This window comes from Crotalus tigris, unplaced genomic scaffold, assembly GCF_016545835.1.
Source record: "Crotalus tigris isolate CLP2741 ecotype Arizona unplaced genomic scaffold, ASM1654583v1 scf7180000018636.906410, whole genome shotgun sequence".
In the NCBI taxonomy this organism is placed as follows: domain Eukaryota; kingdom Metazoa; phylum Chordata; class Lepidosauria; order Squamata; family Viperidae; genus Crotalus; species Crotalus tigris.
The window spans coordinates 801676-824999 of record NW_024097116.1 but is presented as its reverse complement, the minus strand read 5'-3'; the positions used below and the strand labels follow the sequence as shown (position 1 = coordinate 824999).

General features: G+C 36.4%; 1 protein-coding gene across 1 annotated transcript; it reads right to left on the bottom strand.

Moving 5' to 3' along the window:
• Positions 1-144: 144 nt before the first annotated feature.
• Positions 145-21995, bottom strand: LOC120313368 (complement factor H-like). The gene is made up of 5 exons (XM_039355220.1): positions 21714-21995; positions 21061-21240; positions 20460-20633; positions 16932-17114; positions 145-589 (listed from the first exon to the last, which is right to left on the bottom strand). Exons 1-5 carry the CDS (start codon positions 21775-21777, stop codon positions 576-578), a joined length of 615 nt encoding a protein of 204 aa, XP_039211154.1. The 5' UTR covers positions 21778-21995; the 3' UTR covers positions 145-575.
• Positions 21996-23324: the final 1329 nt, after the last annotated feature.

Below are 23324 nucleotides of genomic sequence, written 5' to 3'. Positions count from 1 at the left end.
CTGTGAATAAAAGTGTTGTGAAAGAGCTTTTTAGGCATAAGCCATGGTGAAACCATTGAACTCAATCAGGATCAGAACATCTATTTATCTTACCTAATATCTGGGAGAATGTACATATTTTTAGGAAATAAAAAATGAAAATCATTTTTGCAGATGAATTTTATTCATTTAATGAACTCAACACTTCTTCATTCTAAAATATCAATTTCAATGTTCCATTGTCACTGATTTAAGAAAGGTTAATGATTGGTAATTCTCATTAATCAAATGTTTTGGCTAAAATTTATACATTGTTACATTATTGACTTCAGGTACATTTTGAAAAATGTATATCACATATTATAATAGTTAAAAATGGCCTATATATTTATTGAAAATTGCATTACCATTTCACCAATAATAATAAGTACTAAAATGCAGCTTTTAGAAAGTAGACTCTTATCTTCAAGATCCATAGTCAACAGTTGCATAGTTCGTGGATTGAACAAACACAGTGAAGTTTCATGTAGGGTTATTAAAGAAAATTATTTGTGATTACTGACGTCCACATGCTGGATAAAATGGGCTGCCGTCATTCATTGTCTGAGGCCTACAAAATAAAATGTGAGCTTGCAAGTTATATTTTAAAGAACTATTTCTTATATCTCTTCCTCTGTAGTAGAATGCACCCTAGATAATTTTACATTATTAAATTGATTCCACACATGGGCAATATGGCTGAAATATCAGATATGATTATCTCTGTACATTAAATCAAGTGATCAAAATGGGGATTTTTTCTAGAGTAGATTGTAGAGCATTCTGTCACTAAGCAATTCTTTCCTCCTTTTCTTTCTCTACAAAATCACTGTTGATAACAATAGAAGTTTAAGCGTTTTACAAATGTTGAGACTAATCAGGATTTTTGTTATATTTTAGGATCTAAATTCTGGCAGACAGAGGAGACCAGAAGCATAGCATTTAAGATGAGTAGGGGGGAGCTTCCGGTGGCTAGCGACGATGATGGCGGCTACTTTGTAGCCGTCCTCCTGGGATGGCGTTAGATCTGCGGAGCACAGCGGACATCAGTTGGCCCGCGGTTCGAAATCTCCTTCCCGGGCGAAGGGAAGGGGCAGAGACTACACGAATAGAGGTAGAACCTCTTAACCCCCCCTGGATTTCTTTTTTTGGGGGGGTAGAAAGAGTGCTCCCTCGGAGTTCGTGTTTCTCCGCCTCCCAGCTGTTTTTGTTTCTTCGGAAACAAAGTGAAACGCCGCTACCATCTCCGCACTTAAAGTTTCTGGTGAGTGCCTTTTAAAGCGGACAGAGCTGTCTAAAGGATTTTATTTGGAGTAGTGTTTTATTTCTTCTTTAGTTTATGTTGATTTCTTTTTCTTCTGTTTTTTTTTGGGGGGGTGGAGAGTGAAAGTAAGATGGCGCTTTGAAAGTGCTTTTTTTTTTCCGGAAAGAAAGAACGGACTTAAATGTAACGTATGGATTGTATAGCTTTTTTTTTTTCTTTTAAGCTTCTCTTTTCTTTTAAAGCGTTTTGGAGGTTTTGAAGTGGTTTTTTTTTTTTTTTTTTTGCACTCTCCCTGGTCTTTTTTTTAATCTTAAGGATTTTAGTATTTTTCTTTTTTTTTTAAGAAGAAAGAAAGAGAGAATAAGATTTTCAAAAATGGCTTCAAAGAGACAACCAGCTTCTATAGTTTCTAAGATGGTTTCCTCTCCTGCAATTGCAACAGTACAACAACAACTTAAAGCTACACTACCAGTACTGCAACCTAAAGTTACACCTCCACCTTCTCCTCCTTTGCCAGGCTTATCTGCACAAGACATTAAAGATATAATGGGAAATGCTGTATCCCAAATCAGAGAGGAAATGAAGTAACTTCTTGAACAGAGCAAGTCTGAAAGTAAAGAGGAAATGAAGGACCTTCCTAAACAGGATAAATCTGAAAGTAAAGAGGAAATGAAAGATCTTCTTAAAGAGAAAATGAAGGAGCTTCTAGAGGAGAACAATACTATTTTGAGACAAGATATAGTTGCAGCTTTATCAGGATTGGCTTCAGTGGTCGTGAAGTTGGATTCTAGATTGGAAGAGGTTGCAGATAAAGTAGACCTCCTTGAAGATAAATTCCAGGATATGGAAAAAAAGGTGGAAAATTCACAAGAGGATATTCTTATGTCTCAGTATAGGGAAATGGAATATGCTTTGAGAATTAGGGGTCTCAAAGAAGATATGAATCAAGATCTGATAGAAATGGTGATCAACGACCTAGCTGTTGTTCTGAATAGGGATAAAAATGGATTACGTAGAGAAGTGGAAAAAATTTACAGAGTTAACTCTTGGATTGCAAAACAAAAGAATTTGCCAAGAGATGTGGTGATCTACTTTGCAAAGAGATCTCTGCGTAATGAAATCATACAAGCTTTTTACAATAAGAGATTTCAGATTGCTGCCCAAGATATTATTATTTTAAAGGAAATTCCATCTAAAATTTTAAGAAATAGAAAAGACTTTGCCTTTTTAGCTAATGAACTTAAAACAAGATTGATGCCATTCAGATGGGAGATCCCAATGGGTATTGTTTTGAGCCATGCGGGGACACGTTACAGACTTAATACAGTTGTTAAAGCTAAAGAGTTCTACAACACGGTCTTGGGAGCAGGCTCATCTTCATCTATGACTCAGAAAGCTCTGGGCAGCAAAGAGATGGAACAGCAGTCTGAAGGATTAGATTTGATTGTTGCTGGAAAATCACAGGTTGAATGGCTGCGCCCAACAGAGGTCAAAGAGCAAAGAATGACTCGTGCAGCACATAGACGCAAGGAAAAGGAACAACAGAAGAAAGAAGTTAAAGAATCTTCTCATGAAAGTGTCTCATTGCCAGTGGGAGGAGCAAGACCCAAGAGTTCTGCAACACATTCTTCAATGGCAGAGCTTCAGGCAGTCTTCTCCAGGCTCCTGGTCAAGGGAGATGGCAAAGTTCCTGACCTGGAATGTTAACGGCCTTAACTCCCCTCAGAAAAGAAAGAAAAATGATATTATTTGCTTGCAGGAAACTCATATTCAACTTAAAGATCAAAAATATTTAGTCAATGCTCGGTTGGGATCTCACTTTGTATCTCCTGCCCCCGGGAAAAAAGGGGGTGTGGTTATTTATGTTAAGCAAAGTCTACCAGTTTGTCTGGTAGAATCAGACCCTCAAGGAAGATATGTTATGATTGAACTTGGTTTATATGGTAAGAAAATACTTATAGTGGGATTGTACGCACCAAACCAACAACAGGAACAATTTTACAGATTGTTACACCAGAAAATAACTTCGCTGGATTATAGGTCTGTGATATTAATGGGAGATTGGAATGGTGTTTTAGACACACAAAGGGACAAAAAAGGTTCTTCCACTTTTTTTAAACAGGCTAAATAACCTAAAGCTTTTTTTGATCTGAAAGAGGACTGGGAGTTGAGGGACTATTGGCGTGAACGCAACCAAGAGGAGAGAGACTTTACCTTCTTTTCAGACAGATATCAATTTTTTTCAAGAATTGACTTTTTTTATTACAACTGATTTATATAATAGGGTAAAGAATGTAAAAATCTTTCCTAGGTCATTGACGGATCATAGTCCAGTTTGGATGGAACTGGCTGATGAAAAAGAGGAGAGGAGATCCTGAAGGGTGAATGAGAATTTATTTAGACAAGAAAGGAATGTTCAAAAATTAAAGGAATGTTTAAAGGATTATTTTGCTTTAAATATGTATAAGGGAACATCAATATCAATGGTATGGGATGCAGGTAAAGCTTTCATGCGTGGGATTTTGATAAAAATGAATAATGTCAATAGACAAAAGCAGATCCAGAAACGTAAGGAATTGGAAGATGAGATTAAATTAAAAGAAAAGTCTTTGATTCTAAATCCTACAGATGAAAAGGTTAAAGAATCTATAAAGTTGTTAAAAACACAATTTAACATGTTGATGGCTGATCAAACTGCAACTAACTTACTGTTTATGAAACAAAATATATTTTGTAATGCTAATAAACCAGGGAGATGGTTGGCCTATCAATTAAGAAAGAAACAGAGGCAGAGAACTATAGATAAAATAAATTATAATGGTAAATTAATGTATCAGAAGGATTTGATTAAGAAATCTTTTCTAGATTATTATCAAAAATTATATAAGAGTACCAATGTACAAATTTTAGATATAAATAATTATCTAAGTGAGGCTAACTTTCCTAAACTAACAGAAGATCAGAAACAAGAAATTAATGATTTAATTACCAATGAGGAAATTGTGACAGTTATTAAGCAATTAAAATTAGGTAAAGCGCCGGGTACGGATGGTTTGACATCCATTTATTATAAAACTTTAGTAGAAGAGATGTCTCAACCTCTATGTGAGCTTTTTAATAATATATTACAGGGTTCAGAGATCTCTCCGTCATGGCGCAGTGCTTTTATATCTTTGATTCCTAAAGAGGACCAAGATCTTACTTTATCTAAGAATTATAGGCCTATATCTCTCTTAAATGTAGATTATAAGATTTTTGCAAAAATTTTAGCTAATAGGCTTATAAGGGTTTTGCACCAGCTTATACATAAGGATCAATCGGGTTTTATAACTGGTAGGTATATGAAAAATAATGCTAGACAAATTATTAACTTATTAGAATATTTAGATAAGAACAACCAAATTCCTGCAGGGCTGATATTTTTAGACGCTGAAAAAGCTTTTGATCAACTGAATTGGCAGTTTATGTTAAGAGTAATCGAGGAAATGAACTTTGGAGAAAAAATATTACAAGCTTTCGCTTCTATATATCAAAAACAAACGGCACAACTTATTGTTAATGGGGGTTTGTCAGAGGTTTTTACAATAGAAAAAGGTACAAGACAGGGATGTCCATTGTCAACGTTACTGTTTGTTTTAACATTGGAAATTTTGTTGATTAAAATTCGAGAGTCGCAGGAAATAAAAGGAATAGAAGTCAACAAAAAAGAATATAAGTTAAGAGCTTTCGCAGATGATTTGGTGGTTACTTTGTCTCAACCTATCAATTCTGTAGTAAAGCTACTACAATTGATTTACCAATATGGACGGGTTTTGGGTTTTAAAATTAATAATAATAAGACTAAAATATTATCTAAAAATATGACTAATTTGGATAAGCAGATTTTGGTTAACCTGACTGATTTTGAGGTTGTAGACAAGATAAAATATTTGGGGGTCACCTTATCTGTTTCCAATGCAAAATTGTATAAAAATAATTATGAAAGGCTGTGGGTCAGGGTACAGAAAGACTTGAAGAATTGGGAGAAGTTACAGTTATCTCTTATGGGAAGAATTGCAGTGATTAAAATGAATGTTTTACCAAAATTTCTCTTCTTGTTTCAAATGTTACCTATTTTAAAGAATGAGCTTAATTTAAATGAATGGCAGAAAGGTATTAATAAATTTATTTGGGCAGGGAAAAAACCAAGGGTAAAGTTTAAAATTATGCAAGACTTCTGTGAGAGAGGTGGACTCAAGGTACCGAATTTGAAATTATATTATGATGCTGTGGTTTTAACACTAATTAGTGATTGGATAAATTTAACAAATGTAGAAATACTCCATTTGGAGGGTTGGGATTTACTTTTTGGATGGCATGCCTATTTAATTTTTAACAAAAAAGTGGATCGTGTTTTTAAATCTCATATTATAAGGATTTCTTTACTTCGGGTTTGGAGGAAATATTATAAAAGTGATTTTAAAATACCATTATGGGCTATACCTGGGCATGCGATAGAGGAGATAAGGAGAGGAGTTAAAATGGATAGGGTTTCTTATACACAATTACTTAGATGGGACGGTCAAAACTGGCAGTTAAGATCTTTGGAAGATTTAGTACATGAAAATATTACCTATTCTTGGTTTCAATATAGACAAATAGTGGATAGGTGGAAGATGGATCGCAATATGGGCCTGCTTAGAGAAGATGAAAATCTTGTTAAACAAGTAAAGGATCAAAGGCAAACTCACATTAAGAGAATTTACGGGGTTCTAGTGGAACTGGATTCAGAATCAGAATTAATCAAAGACTGTATGATTAAATGGGCACAAAATTTTGGTGAACCAGTTCTACTGGATACCTGGGAAATTATCTGGGTGAGGAATGTTAAATTTACACAAGCCCAGAACTTAAGGGAGAATTTTTATAAAATGTTTTATAGATGGCACCTTGATCCACAAAAAATGTCTCTTATGTATCCTGACTTACAGCCTAAATGTTGGAGATGTGGTTGTCTGGACGCTACTTATTATCATATTTGGTGGTCGTGTAAAAATATAAAAGCTTTTTGGATTAAGATATGGTGGAATATTCAAAGAATTTTTAGAAAGAGGGTAAAATTTACTCCACAACTGTTTTTGTTAGGAATTGTTATTGACTGTGATGCTAAGGAGGTTATACTGATGTTGAATTTGATTACAGCTGCAAGGCTGTTAGTAGGGCAATATTGGAAGAAGGAATCTTTGCCTACTCTGCAAGAGTGGTTTTTTAAAGTTTCTTACTTGGCGGAAATGGCAAAGATTTCGGCTTTCTTAAAGGAGCAATCACAAGAGAATTTTTTTGCCGTATGGGAAAAATGGATAAATTTCACACAATATAAATTGGATATAAAAAAATATCATTTAGCTTTTTTATAACTTGTATACAAATTTTGATATTTCATAGATTGTATTCTTTCTTTTTTTCTTCTTTTTTATTTCTTTTCTCTTTTCTTTTTTCTTTTTTTCTATCTTTTCTTTTTAATGTTTATGCTTTTTTGTTATATATATTTTATTGTTAACTAGCTTATAAGTTGTTTAATCTTTCTTAGGATTTTTATAATTGTAGTTAAGCCTATATTCAGCTTTGGGAAGCTCGGGGGGGGTGGATGGGGTGGTTTGGGAGGGGTTGAGGGTTGTTTTATTTTTGTTGTTGTTCTTTTTGTTTTTTGTAAAAACTTTTTAAAAAATTCTTAATAAATATATATATATATATATATATATATATATATATATATATATATATATATATATATAAACATTTAAGATGAGTAGGAAAACTGGATTGAATCCAAATTTGTATTTCCTCAAGTAGACCCTCTTAGAAATCCATTGGATAAATTGGACAAGTCATCACTAAACAAAATTTCTTTGATTGCAACCCAAGAATTTTATAGTGAAAAATTCAGGCTGATTCAGATCAAACGTGCTGCACTGTGGCCATTGAAATCAGTGAGAATATCCCCCTGAGGATAAATTGGAGTTTCTCCTCACTTCAGCCCCAGAAGAGAGGATCTGCCAGGATTCAGAAAAAAATGAAATGAGGGCAGCTGTTTGAATCTCTCTAACCCAATCCTCATTGTTTTTAAATACATCACTTACCACAGTCATAGACACTTCCCCTTTGTTGTTCTGAATGAAAGAAAAATTATTTAAATCATGGAATCCCTAAGGATTTCCCTGGTTTAGAACAATTGCAGAAAGGAAGGTTGGTTTAGAATTTCATTTTATTCAGAGAGATCTCTGGGTTTGTTAAATATTTATAACCCATGGATACCCTTAAATATATATAAAATGTGTGAGTTCATCTCGTCTTTCTCCCTATCCATTATCTGAAGGAGACCTCTTGATTTACAGTAAGATTATTGAGAAGAAGTCATTTTCCTTCTTTTTATGAGCCATATCGGTGAAATAATCTTATATCAAATTTATTTTAAAAAGACTGAGCTAATTTGGGCATAACCATCCAGCTTTCTATAAGAGTGATTCTATCCAAAGTGGGATAAGGAAAGACAGTGATGAAAACTGTCAAGATTCCGACTAATGAACCAAATAAATCAGAACTCCGAAGCTTGAAGTTCCCTCAAAGCACATGTTTATTGGATACAATGAACCCAACTCTAAAATTCCCCTTAAAGATTCAATGTAGCTAAATGTAATAATTCCCTCCCCTTTGCTACTGTATGTGATAGATCACACCACTCAATAAAAGCAATTGGCGGTCTCCATTAAACTTCTTTTCTCCACCTTCCAGCTTCTGCGGGAATGCCTTAATTGCCACGGGACCACTCTATGTTTAGTGTAGCAATGCTGCTATTTTCCTTCCCCCCTTCCCCCAACCTGTGGCAATGTAAAACAACAAAGATGGTTTCAGCTAGGTTCATTTCAGAAGTTGACAAAAACTGTAAGATAACTGAAAATCAGAATATTTAATTTGCATCCTGGTACTAAAAGGTGGGAAGAAAACAAGGAGAGAAGGGGAAAGTATACATATATTAATGCAATATGGATAGTCCCTTTTTCCATTTATGCAAATAACTTTAAATGGTCTGGCTTATGGGTGTGGCTGAAATTCAATTGTATTTCCATCTTCACAACATATTTTATCCCATTCCTTCCACCTCAGCTGTTATATTGCTGTGCCTCAAATCTTCTTCCCTTGTTGTTCAAGAAACTGCAAAAATTGCATAAATTGAAGAAGCTGAGGACTAACTTATATTGCTTTGATTCTTAAAAAAATGCTTTCCTCTGCTAATTTAAGAAATGAAACTTTCCAATAAAAAAAAAAATACTTTGATTGTCTCATCAGGAACATTTGTGCATCCTTTGCCCTACATCTTTTTTCCTTCTTCCTTATTTCTCTTTCCATTTCTAAACTTAAGAATAGCAGCTTGCAACCTCTGAAATATAATTCACAACCCAGTAGATACAACTTCGGTCTCATACTGAATTTCCTTGCCCACTCCTCATTTCCTCATTTTTGTTTTAAGACAAAAAGTGCATTTGGCTGCAGATTGGAAGAAGGGCTCCCATCTTCCAGGAGCCTCTGAGGAAAACTCAAGGAACCTCAAAGCAGAAGATGATTTGCTTCAGATTTTGACTGAAAGATATAGAATGTCTAGCCAGGAATATATTTGGATTTAGATGTCTACTTTCTGGATGCTGGTGAGTTGTTTCAAAATCTGTGTAGAAGTTAGTGGGATTAAGTTCACCTTTATTCATACTTCAGGCAGTTTTGCAAGATACAATTTTACAGATTTTTTGTTCAATGGTGGTTAAGCAGGAAATTTGGAGCATTTTAGGAAGGTGCTGGCAAAGCTCAACTACAGAGCCAGCTTCTGGCTAATATACTTCTTGTTTGATTATTCTCCTTGCCTCTTTAAGGTTACTTTTTTTAATGTTCAACTTTTGTATAAAAATATTTTGGCATCAGAATTACTAACCACACCCACATCTCTGCTTAATTTCTCAACTATCACCATTGACGGTTTCTGGACAACATAGATTTCAAGAGTATTTAAATAGAATTTTGACAACCTTTATAGAGACTGGAGTGAGTTCATTGTGCTTTTCAAGTATCTGTAAACCAACCAGGACATGACATCCTTGTGTTTCCAATATTATAAATTGAGACAGTTTTAAATTTAACTGTCTTTTCCTTTCCCTTTTTAAAACTATTCATTTCATTCCTGCAGCCACTTTCATTCAACCTCTTTTGGTGTTCAGACTTTCTGTTCTGCCATTTCAGTTAAATTCCTTTCATTCCTCATTTAATCAAAGTTAGGTTCCTCAATTTATATTTCTACTCCTATTGTTGCAAACATTCTATTCATATAGCATGAAAAAGTAGGTCTGCTCAGGTGCTAGCAAATTTCACTGAGGGTGTTCCTATAGGCTCATTCACATTTGCCATTTCTCTTGAAACAAAGAGCCCCCCTAACAGTTCATTGAGAGAATGAATACACAACATTGTCCCCAGCCTGTCCCTGTCCCACTGCAAGAACCAGTTCTGCCTGCCATTTCTTGCTATATTTCAAAATGATATTTTCTGATTTCTGCTGGTACACCAAGTGCTATGCAGTCTATTGTGATACTTCACTAGAAAGGGAACCTTTGCTATTAGCTATCTTCCACAGCCTTTTCACTTTGGGCCACCTAACCAACTTTAGAAGGAAAAGTTCCCAGTAAAGCCAGATAATACCTTACTTTATCAAGTACAGATCAGACTTAGCATGGGGCCACCTATGTGCCTGAACAGGCTAGTGTCTTGGAATACCACCAACTGCTGTATTGCCAAGGATCAGCATACTACTGAGAGTGCAAGAATTTTACCACATGTGAGCAGGTAATGTGGCAGTTATTTTTACCTCTCTGTCCCTCCCCCTCTGTCCTCCCCCTCATCTTATAGAGGAATATTCTATTGTTTCTACCCTGCTTTTGTTTTGCACAGTCCACAGCATACCAAATACACTTGCCATTTTGTAACAGCATTTCTTCAAGCTGGGATGAAATTCACCAGATATCTGAGCAATTCTCCTTCAAGCTGTAAAACTATCAAGGACTAAGAAAAGACTAAAACTAATAGATTTTGTAATGCAATAGGCAGATTAATGGGCTGGAAAAGGCCAGGAGCTTCAAGAAGCACCCCTTCTTCCTTCCAGAAATTTGTCCAATTGGTTGTTTTTGAATGGATGTTTACTAGCCTTACAGACCACTGGTAGACTGGTTTATTGTTCTTCCTGTGAATGTGTTATGTGTTAAACTTTTAGTAAAGAAAATAAATAATAAAAGTTGCAAACTCGCTTTTGTAGCACTGGATTTCCTTCTCTGACTGTGACAGGATATGACTTCTTTAAAGAATCATTCTGATTAAATCATATTCTTGGGTCTTTTTAATCTTCAAAGAGGTATTGCCTTTGCTGTGGATTATGGATTATGGTTAGTGACAGCAAAGAACAAGTCTTCTATACAGAATAATAATAATAATAATAATAATAATAATAATAAAGCATTAAAAGATGCAAATACTGCAATAGCAAGTATAAGCACCAATTCACTGCAAGAAACAAACCAATTAATGTACAGCACAGCTGCAGTTATAACAGAATACCTGGGATGTAAAATCAACAAAAAAGAAAAACAAACAAACAGTGCACCAGAAAAATGGAAGGTTAGACTAGAAAATAAGATCAGCAAGTTAAGATCACATGCAAGCAAGCTAGAACAGATGAAAGAAAAGAAGCTGAAGAACAAGAAGACCAAAGAATACCTAATCAAGAAATACCACTTAGAAACAAGGAAGATCAAGGAAGCACTGGAAATAATAAAGCAACAAATAACAGCTATAGCCAGGAAAATCAGTAGATATGAAGCTCGAATTGCAAACTATAGGCAGAACCTCCAATTTCAATCCAATCAGAAACGTTTCTACCAATCCATCAATGGAGAAACTGCAAGGAATCAGTCAGTACCTGACAAGGAAGAAACAGTGCAGTTCTGGAAGCAGATATGGGATAACCCAAAGAAATACAACAAGGATGCGGCTTGGTTAAAAGAGTGGATGCAAATAAAACAGAAGTTGAAATGAAAGAACTAGTAATAACAACAAAAATGGTAGAAAAAAGAGCAAAGAAAATCAAAAATTGGTCAGCACCAGGTGAAGATGAACTGCATGGGTTTTGGTTGAAACATCTAACTGTTATACACCCACTCATTGCCAAGCAATTCAACAATATACTACAAGGAGGAGAAATTGAAAAGTGGCTAACAACTGGGAAAACCTACCTAATAATGAAAAATCCAACAAGAGGGGCAACACCAGGTAACTACAGGCCAATTACCTGCTTACCAACAACTTTCAAATTACTAACTGGTGTGGTAGCTGATGCAGTACAACAGCATCTAGTTGAAAACAATCTCTTTCCACCTGAGCAGAAAGGAAACCGCCCCAATAGCAGAGGAACAAAAGATCAACTCCTAATAGACAAAATGATCTTGGAAAACTGCAAGAGAAGGAAGACCAACCTGAATGTGGCATGGATTGACTACAAAAAGGCATTTGACTCTCTGCCACATGATTGGATAATAAAGTGCCTAGAAATAACAGGAGTCAGTAGAAACATCAGAAAATTTGTGCAAAGATCGATGGCACAATGGAAGACACAGTTGCAGATCAATGGTGAGAGGCTGGGAGAGGTTAATATCAAGAGAGGAATATTTCAAGGAGATTCATTATCACCATTACTATTTGTTATTGCACTGTTTCCTCTGTCAACAATACTGAATAACTCAGGACATGGTTATCAAACATCAAAAACATCTGCTAGACTATCCCACCTCCTTTACATGGATGATCTGAAGCTGTATGGAAAAACATCATCTGAAATAGAATCGCTGCTCAACACTGTCCGTATATATAGCCAAGATATTGTAATGGAGTTTGGCTTGGACAAATGTGCCACACTTACTATCAAACAAGGAAAAATAGTGAAAACTGAAGGAATCAAGATGCCCCACGAAAATAACATTAAGAGTCTGGATGAGGAAGAATACTACAAATACTTGGGTATCCTTCAAGCTGACAACATCAAGCACACTGAAGTCAAGAAAAAGATTAGAGGTGAATACATCAAGAGAGTGAAGAAGATCTTAAAATCCAAACTCAATGGAGGAAATACCATAAAGGCAATCAACACCTGGGCAATCCCAGTCATTAGGTACACAGCTGGAATAGTGGACTGGACTCAAGCAGAACTAAAAGCAATGGATAGGCAGACCAGAAAAATAATGACAATGAATCATGCCCTTCATCCACGCAGTGACATTGATAGACTTTATCTACCAAGGCAAATAGGTGGGCGTGGAATGCTACAAGTACATCAGATGGTTGAAGAAGAAAAAATGGCTTTGGAAGAATATCTGAAGAACAATGATGAAGATGCACTGAAATTAGTATATCAGGAAGGCTTACTAACTACTGGAGAGACCAAACTGGCCTACAAGAAAGACCAAATGAAGAACAGAATAGAGGCATGGGAAGACAAAGCACTACATGGCCAATACATTAAAAAAATAGCTGGGAAAGCAGATAATAATAAAACCTGGCAATGGCTAAGAGCAGGAAAATTGAAGAAAGAGACCGAGGGACTAATTCTGGCTGCACAAGACCAAGCCTTAAGGACAAATGCATACAAAGTCAAAATTGAGAAGACAGCAACAGACAGTAAGTGCCGCCTATGCAAAGAAGCTGAAGAAACAGTGGACCACCTGGTAAGCTGTTGCAAGAAGATTGCACAGACTGACTACAAGCAGCGGCATGACAAAGTAGCAACAATGGTGCATTGGAAGATCTGCAAAAAATATCATTTGCCTGTAAGCAAAAACTGGTGGGATCATAAAATAGAGAAAGTCATAGAAAATGATAAAATTAAACTGCTCTGGGACTTCAGAATTCAAACAGACAAGCACCTGCAACATAACACCCCAGACTTAACAATTGTCGATAAGAAAGACAAAAAAGTCTGGATAGTGGACGTGGCAGTGCCTGGAGACAGCAGAATAGACGAGAAAGAACTGGAGAAGATAACAAAATACAAAGACCTACAAATAGAAATAGAAAGACTGTGGCAAAAGCAAGCAAGTGTAGTACCAATAGTAATAGGCTCCTTGGGTGCAATCCCAAAACAACTGGAGCCACTTGAACACCATTGGCATTGACAAATTCGCTATTAGTCAATTGCAAAAGGCGGCCTTACTAGGAACTGCTTCCATCCTGCGACGATATCTGTAATACCATCAAACATCCACATCTGCCTATCCCAGGTCCTGGGTAGGGACTCGATAGGTAGACAAAATGCCAAATCCAGTCTGAACATCTGGCTGACTGTGCGATGATCCATAATAATAATAATAATAATAATAATAATAATAATAATAATAATAATAATAATAAAGCTGTTGCAAGAAGATTGCACAGACTGATTACAAGCAGCGGCATGACAAAGTAGCAACAATGGTGCATTGGAAGATCTGCAAAAAATATAATTTGCCTGTAAGCAAAAACTGGTGGGATCATAAAATAGAGAAAGTCATAGAAAATGATAAAATTAAACTGCTCTGGGACTTCAGAATTCAACAGACAAGCACCTGCAACATAACACCCCAGACTTAACAATTGTCGATAAGAAAGGCAAAAAAGTCTGGATAGTGGACGTGGCAGTGCCTGGAGATAGCAGAATAAGAAAAAGAACTGGAGAAGATAACAAAATACAAAGACCTACAAATAGAAATAGAAAGACTGTGGCAAAAGCAAGCAAGGGTAGTACCAATAGTCATAAGCTCCTTGGGTGCAATCCCAAAACAACTGGAGCACCACTTGAACACAATTGGCATTGACAAATTCGCTATTAGTCAATTGCAAAAGGCGGCCTTATTAGGAACTGCTTCCATCCTGCGACGATATCTGTAATACCATCAAACATCCACACCTTCCTATCCCAGGTCCTGGGTAAGGACTCGATAGGTAGACAAAATGCCAAATCCAGGTTGACTGTGCGATGATCGATAATAATAATAATAATAATAATAATAATAATAATAATAATAATAATAATAATAATAATAGGGTTTTGGTTGAAACATCTGTTATACACCCTCTCATTGCCAAGCAGTTCAACAATATACTACAAGGAGGAGAAATTGAAAAGTGGCTAACAACTGGGAAAACCTACCTAATAATGAAAAATCCAGCAAAAGGGGCAACACCAGGCAACTACAGGCCAATTACCTGCTTACCAACAACTTTCAAATTACTAACTGGTGTGGTAGCTGATGCAGTACAACAGCATCTAGTTGAAAACAATCTCTTTCCACCTGAGCAGAAAGGAAACCGCCCCAATAGCAGAGGAACAAAAGATCAACTCCTAATAGACAAAATGATCTTGGAAAACTGCAAGAGAAGGAAGACCAACCTGAATGTGGCATGGATTGACTACAAAAAGGCATTTGACTCTCTGCCACATGATTGGATAATAAAGTGCCTAGAAATAACAGGAGTCAGTAGAAACATCAGAAAATTTGTGCAAAGATCGATGGCACAATGGAAGACACAGTTGCAGATCAATGGTGAGAGGCTGGGAGAGGTTAATATCAAGAGAGGAATATTTCAAGGAGATTCATTATCACCATTACTATTTGTTATTGCACTGTTTCCTCTGTCAACAATACTGAATAACTCAGGACATGGCTATCAAACATCAAAAACATCTGCCAGACTATCCCACCTCCTTTATATGGATGATCTGAAGCTGTATGGAAAAACATCATCTGAAATAGAATCGCTGCTCAACACTGTCCGTATATATAGCCAAGATATTGTAATGGAGTTTGGCTTGGACAAATGTGCCACACTTACTATCAAACAAGGAAAAATAATGAAAACTGAAGGAATCAAGATGCCCCACGAAAATAACATTAAGAGTCTGGATGAGGAAGAGTACTACAAATACTTGGGTATCCTTCAAGCTGACAACATCAAGCACACTGAAGTCAAGAAAAAGATTAGAGGTGAATACATCAAGAGAGTGAAGAAGATCTTAAAATCCAAACTCAATGGAGGAAATACCATAAAGGCAATCAACACCTGGGCAATCCCAGTCATTAGGTACACAGCTGGAATAGTGGACTGGACTCAAGCAGAACTAAAAGCAATGGATAGGCAGACCAGAAAAATAATGACAATGAATCATGCCCTTCATCCACGCAGTGACATTGATAGACTTTATCTACCAAGGCAAATAGGTGGGCGTGGAATGCTACAAGTACATCAGATGGTTGAAGAAGAAAAAATGGCTTTGGAAGAATATCTGAAGAACAATGATGAAGATGCACTGAAATTAGTATATCAGGAAGGCTTACTAACTACTGGAGAGACCAAACTGGCCTACAAGAAAGACCAAATGAAGAACAGAATAGAGGCATGGGAAGACAAAGCACTACATGGCCAATACATGAAAAAAATAGCTGGGAAAGCAGATAATAATAAAACCTGGCAATGGCTAAGAGCAGGAAAATTGAAGAAAGAGACCGAGGGACTAATTCTGGCTGCACAAGACCAAGCCTTAAGGACAAATGCATACAAAGTCAAAATTGAGAAGACAGCAACAGACAGTAAGTGCCGCCTATGCAAAGAAGCTGAAGAAACAGTGGACCACTTGGTAAGCTGTTGCAAGAAGATTGCACAAACTGATTACAAGCAGCGGCATGACAAAGTAGCAACAATGGTGCATTGGAAGATCTGCAAAAAATATCATTTGTCTGTAAGCAAAATCTGGTGGGATCATAAAATAGAGAAAGTCATAGAAAATGATATATTAAACTGCTCTGGGACTTCAGAATTCAAACAGACAAGCACCTGCAACATAACACCCCAGACTTAACAATTGTCGATAAGAAAGACAAAAAAGTCTGGATAGTGGACGTGGCAGTGCCTGGAGATAGCAGAATAGAAGAGAAAGAACTGGAGAAGATAACAAAATACAAAGACCTACAAATAGAAATAGAAAGACTGTGGCAAAAGCAAGCAAGGGTAGTACCAATAGTCATAGGCTCCTTGGGTGCAATCCCAAAACAACTGGAGCACCACTTGAACACCATTGGCATTGACAAATTCGCTATTAGTCAATTGCAAAAGGCAGCCTTATTAGGAACTGCTTCCATCCTGCGACGATATCTGTAATACCATCAAACATCCACATCTGCCTATCCCAGGTCCTGGGTAAGGACTCGATAGGTAGACAAAATGCCAAATCCAGTCTGAACATCTGGCTGACTGTGCGATGATCGATAATAATAATGTTATTGCTATTGAATTTGCTTTGAATACATTTTTCCTTGCTCTTTGTGGAAAGATTTTATGATTATTATAAACGGCTTCAGGACTTTTTTAAGAAAAAAAATTACAGAAATGTTATCATTATTACTGCTTAGTAGACTAATCTCCTTCCACCATTATTATTTCATAAATAATCACTCATTGTCAATAAAGCAATTTCTGTTCATCTTTCATTAACAATAAAGCAATTTCTATACTAGAAAGAAACTAAATACAAAGAAACTAAAAAAAAACTGCTTACCTCCACAGAGAGCAGGGGGGTTCCAACCATTAGCAGTACATTTAGAAATTTTGCAGGGGAGTCTCATAATGTTAGAAAATTTATTTCTACGACAGAATATTGTAATTTCATCATTGTACATGTATTGAGATCGGCTAGGTTGAATGTAACCTTTCCTCACTTCTGGAGGGGGACACTGAATTTCTACAGAGGAATATGAATAGAGAAACATAGTCAATAAATCACTACCTTTGAGACTATTGCACTGCAAAATGAGGAGATCCTCATGCTATAAACCTTAAAGTAAACCTATAGAATTTAATTTGCTTTATGATTTTTTTTTTCAATTTGCTTTGGGACCTTTATCTGACTCATATGTTTCAGTTCTGTTAGCATCACCAGATGGATGGGCTAAGGAAATCAACTCCTCAGGAAGCCTAAGACTGCCTTCACTAAAATTTACTGTAATAATATCTTACACCTCTGATTGAGCTATATTCCTCCTCCTTTATTCATTAAATAGAAAAGAAGGCCTGAGATCCTTTAAGTGTTATCTTGTTTTTCTGAACTTAAAAATGCTTCTACCCCTTTTTCCTAGGTAACAGTTCCTGCATATCTCTTTGTCAAGAGAATCTTTCTTACTTTCTCCATAGGTATATGGAAAGATCACCATAGAATATTATCACCAGATTGATGATTCCTGCATTAGCTATCAAGCAATTGCCTCAATGTAAAAAGGTTGGGGTGTATCAAATATAGAAGACATCTGCAGAGGAAAGCTAATATCTTGTATCTTTCCTCTAAGCTAGGGCCCCCAACTCTTAAGTTCCTCAACCTCTTCATGATGTTTAGATTGTTCACTGACCCCCAAACATGTATTATACTTGAATAATTTAGTACCAAAGGGCTAGAACAACAACAACAACAACAATAAGAAAAGCATACATTAGTTGATTATATAAATGACAGTCAAGAACAAGCATGGATACAAGTTAAAAATTTGAACTTACTGAATGTGCTGGGGGGGGAATTAATATTGAAATAATATAATAAAAACATGATCACAATTCTATCAAGGAAAAGCAATACATGTCAGTTTCTACAAAGGTTTGAGGGGAAAGTGAATAAAGATAAAACCTGCAATGGCTACAACTGGAACAAAAAGGAAAAAAGAAACGGAAAGCTAGATTTTGGCTGCTTAAGACCAAGTTATTCAAACTAATCCTATTAAGGACACAGCTGAAAATTTACTCATTTACTCAGCTCATGCAAGAAATCACACAAGCTGATTATAATTAACAAAATAATAAAGTTACCAAAATGATTCACTGAAACTTTTGTCAAATTATCAGGTGCCAGTAACAAAAAAAAAAATTGCTGGGAACATAGAGTTGGATAAGTTGTTGAAAATGAACAGATTAATATATTATGATATGTCCTAATTCAAACTGATGAAGTCTTGGCTCATAACATACCAGGTATAATTGTGGTTGAAAATAAGAAAGTGTGGATAATTGATGTGGCAACATCAGGGGATAACAGAATAGAAAACAAGAATTGGAGAAGATCACAAAGTAACAAGACATGAAAATCAAAGTTGAAAGTTTATTTAATTTTTAATTTTTATCCTGCCTTTATTGCTTTATAAGTAATTAAAAGTGGCAAAAACGTAATACTACTTCATCCTATTTTAACCTCAAAACAACCATATGATGTAGGTTGAGATGAGATAGACTGATTGCCCCAAAGTCACGCAGCTGACTTACATTATGGCATAATCTTGCCATGATGGTCCCAGTCAGTGATGGCGAACCTTTTAGAAACCAAGTGCCCAGAATGTAACCCAAACCCCATTTATTTATTGCCGGGTGCCGGGTGGGCAGGGTCACTGGGTGGGTGTGGCCACTGGGTGGGCATGGCTGCAGTGGTCATGGCAGACTGGGTGGGTGTGGCCAGGGTGGGGATGGCCATCTCGATGTTGCTCGAGGGGAGAGACACATGTGCGGACCAGGCAGGGTTGGGAGAGATACAGGGGGTCTCTGGTGGGTGGGATGGTGGGCAGGAGGCTTGTCCTATGGGCAGGGGGCAGGGAGCAGGGCAGGGGTGCCATTGACGCTGGGCAGGACAAGGCAAGGTAGGGGCTGGGGTGACTGCTGCCTGAGCGTATGGGAGCCAACTGTGTCCATCAGCAGCCACAGCCTGCCAGCCCCTCGGTTTCGGCATGAGGTGGCTGCTGCTGATGACTCTGCCTACAGAGACATCAAAGCAGCAGATGGAACACCGGAGGTCGGGAGTCGGGGAGGCAGGGTGCTGAAGTGGGCAGTCAGGCCATTGGCAAGAGCAATGCATCTGAGTGGAAAGTGGCCTTGGAACAAGTGAGGCAGTAAGGAAAGAAATCCTCACTCCCCCCAGAAATTGTTTTTCTTTCTTTATCTGACTCCCAACCCCATGCCATTTCTCCTTCTCGATCCGCCGCCGCTTGCAAGGAAACAAAGGAACTTTTTTGGGGGAAAAAAGGTCAATCAATCAATTCCAACTTCTTGTGAAAGATCACGAAGTTGGAATTGATTGATTGACCTTTTTTCCCCAAAAATTTTCCTTTGTTTCCTTGCACGTGGTGGCAGATCGTGAAGGAGAAATGGCACAAGGCTGGGAGTCAGGTAAAGAAAGAAAAACAATTTCTGGGGGGAGCTTTCAAGGAGCTTTACTATCATCACTACTGTTTCTCATTGCACCATTTTTTCTTTCAACAATACTAAACAAGTCAAGGCATACCTATAAAACATCAAAAAGATCTGTCAGGCTATCCCACCTTCTTTACATGGACAATCTGAAACTATATGTAAAAACATCCTCTGAAATAGAATTTCTGCTGAACTCTAGCCTGTGGCCAACTGATCTTCTATGGCTCAATTCTGCCTCTAATGCATGCTTCCAAAAATAGCTTGTCTTACTTCTTGTGGGACTATCATCCAGATTGTCCCTAAAGGAAACAAATGCTTTTTCTAAACTTTGAGTTAGATACAACTCAATAAATGTTTGCCCCAAATGATCTTAAGAACAATATTGACTTGTTCTGAAGAAAGACATTGGACATTTTAAGTCTGATCAATTAAAATTAAAAGATAATAAAATATGCTGTTTTAGTTCCAAAAGTTCCAGGAAACTATGGAGCCTGATTTTTTGTTTATCATGGATGGCTACAATATTGAAATTATAGAATTAGTGGCTCTTTTTATACTATTCCTTTAAAACTCATTATAGTTACTTTAGGCAATCAGTATTCATATAAATAGCCCATAGATTTAGAAGAAAATTGAAACAGATTATTTTGCGTGTTAAAGAAAAGACATGACTCTTCTAAGACAATACTTGTTATTCATGTTATATGTAAGTATCTCTGGTGAAAATGAAACCCAATACCAACCCACAAAGACTCAATTCCTAAATTACCAGACATTTTTTTTTGATTGATTGGAGCTGCAATCCTATGCATCCAATGTGTATAAGATTTCAGAGTAACCATGACCATTAGAAACATATACATACTTGTACATTGAGGTTTTGTACTCCATCCATTCTTAGTACATAAGGCATCTGGTCTGCCAACATATCTGTATCCTTCATTACAGGAGAACCATATTCTCTCACCTTCCTTATAAACAAACTTTGCAGATAATATGGTTCCATGTTCAATATGATCTATCTGGCAAGTCATTTCTACTATAAAACACAAATATTTTTTCATTAATATTTTCTGTAATCAATAGAATAATAAAAAAGAAATGCTATATAACAAATCTAAATTATTAGAATCTTATGCAGATGAATGGGTAGGAATGCAATTGTACAATTTTGTTTATTGCATTCTGATAGAACATCCTCCCTTCATGTCTGTCCTATATCCTGTTGCAACTAAATAAGAACTTTAGACATGTACAAAATCTGCTAAAAAAATCTCATTGAGGTATGTCCCTCAGGGGAGGGAGGGAGAGAGGGAAGGAGGGAGGGAGGTAGGAAGGGAGGGAAAGAGAGAGGAGGAGAGAGAGAGAGAGAGAGAGAGAGAAATTCATAAAAAATAATGTGAATTTCTGGTGAAGAGTTAAATATATTGCCCCTAATCATAGTAATGTATGCAACTTTTACTTACAGACACATTTTGGTGGAGGTGACCATCCTTTTTTTGTGCATTCAACCACCTGTCCTCCATTATCTGGTTCAAAGGTAAATCCATTGTTACACTGAATTTGGATTAGATCCCTATCATAGTATATACTTCTTTTAGGTCGGAAAGAACCATTTGAGATTCTTGGAGAGTTGCATGTAATTTCTAGAGAAAATAAATAATATCTTTACTGAAAAAAGAAAAGCTTACTCTTGTATCAGATTTTGGGCATTGCTCTTCTATTAGCACAGAAAACAACAACATTATTATTTTGAATGTATATATTCAAAATTTTACAATTTTGATCGGCAGCCACTGATGGGCACTAACTAATTTAAAACTTACTACTGGTATCTAAAGTATACTATGAAAATCTACTGTGCACTGCAGTGTTGTAAAAATAAAGCTACAATGTGAATAACGCCATACTTGCTGTTCAGTTGCTGAAACATCTTGTATTTAAGAGGAAAATTATAATTATAAGTCTATGATATTCTTAAAGTATCTGCCATTACAAATTTCCAGAAAACCACAGATGAAAAATGGAACTCTTTCACTAAAAATAACTGTTCCTTGAATGAACACAGCAGAAACTGTTTCCTTTAGTAACCCCTTGATTTCTCTTCCTCTTAACTTACTATTTTGAGAAGAGCAGCCTGGCCAGATAAGAAAAGCAGCAATCAGGAGCAGCCAGCTCTTCATAGCTCTTCAGGCAATGTCTGAACCACCAGACCTCACTTCAGCAGTCTGGCTTTCGCAGGTGATTTCTTCCAGCTACTACCATCCTTTCCTCATTTTATATTGTTTGCTTGGTGTCAAGGAACCTTGGAGGAAGAAATATTACTGGAATAAAAAATATGACCTTAACAGATAACAAAGGACTCCATGGGAATCTTGGGAACTTTGTGTTACAATGATAACAACAAACAAATCAACCAATAGTTCAGTTTTTCAGAAAGAAAAATCACCACTTGAACTCTAGTTATTATGTGAATTGTTTCCTCATTCTTCCAGCTCTTAACAATGTATTTTTATTGTAAATTACCCAGAGTGAGTCAGATGAAATGGGCAGTGTAGAACTTTGATAACTAATTAAATTATATTTGATATCTGGTGTATCTATTTTGCATTTATTGTGTCAATAGTTACAGGAACCACAAGTTTGCAGCTATCCAATACTTTCCTTAAATGATTCTGGAGTTTAAACAATCAGCCAAATATAGTTAACCATTAGCCAATCATATGAGGGAGGCTATACATTTTGGTACCTATTTTTCCCACAGATACTGCAGGTACTGCAGATCTAAGATTAGGTTCCACTTATATGAATATCCAAAAGTTCAAAACTCCCAAGGGCTAGAAGAACCAAGAAAATAAGATATTGCTTCCTTATCAGAGGAAGAAACAAAGGTCAACCATTGTTCTCTCACTAAACAGGAAAATTCCCTTTTTACAAGGAAAATGTTATTTTGTATTTTATTTTCCTTATTTATATATATTATGAACTTACATTTGATAACTGACATATTTATTTTGCATTTATATGTCAACAGGTATAAGAACCACAAGTTTGCAGATACCCAAAACTTTCCTTAAATTTCTCTAGATCAGTGGTTCTCAACCTGTGGGTCGGGACCCCATTTGGGGTCGAATGACCATTTCACGGGGGTCGCCAAACAACGCAGTCCGCCATTTTTTTCCCCTTTTCCTTAGCTGTGCTACTCCCTTTTATTCTATTGGCTTTTGAAAGCCAATAGAATAGACTCTCTTGAATAGAGTCTAATTCTATGGGTTTCAAAAGCCAATAGGAATTGTCCAGGCTGTCTCTGCCCTACTGAGACCGCCAAAAGTCCCATTCTGCAAACGGTGCTGCACCAGTTGAGTAGTCCTCGACTTACGACTGGTTGGGGGTCGCGGCATTAAAAAGGTTGAGAACCACTGCTCTAGATTTTTATAGTCTTCAGTGAAATGTAGTTAACCCACGGACAATCATACCAGGGAGACTGTTTGCACAATTTAGAGCTTTTTTTCTTCCCATATTTTATAGATCTAGAATTAGGTTCCACTTATATAAATATCCAGAGGACAAAACAGTATCAACTCCCAGGGACTAGAAGAACAGAAAATATAAGACATTGTCTTTTTATCAAAAGGATACAAGATTTACCCTTATACTCTTACTAACATGAAAATTCCCTTTGACGAGGCAAAATGTGATTTTATATATCATTTTCCCTTTTTTGCCTTTT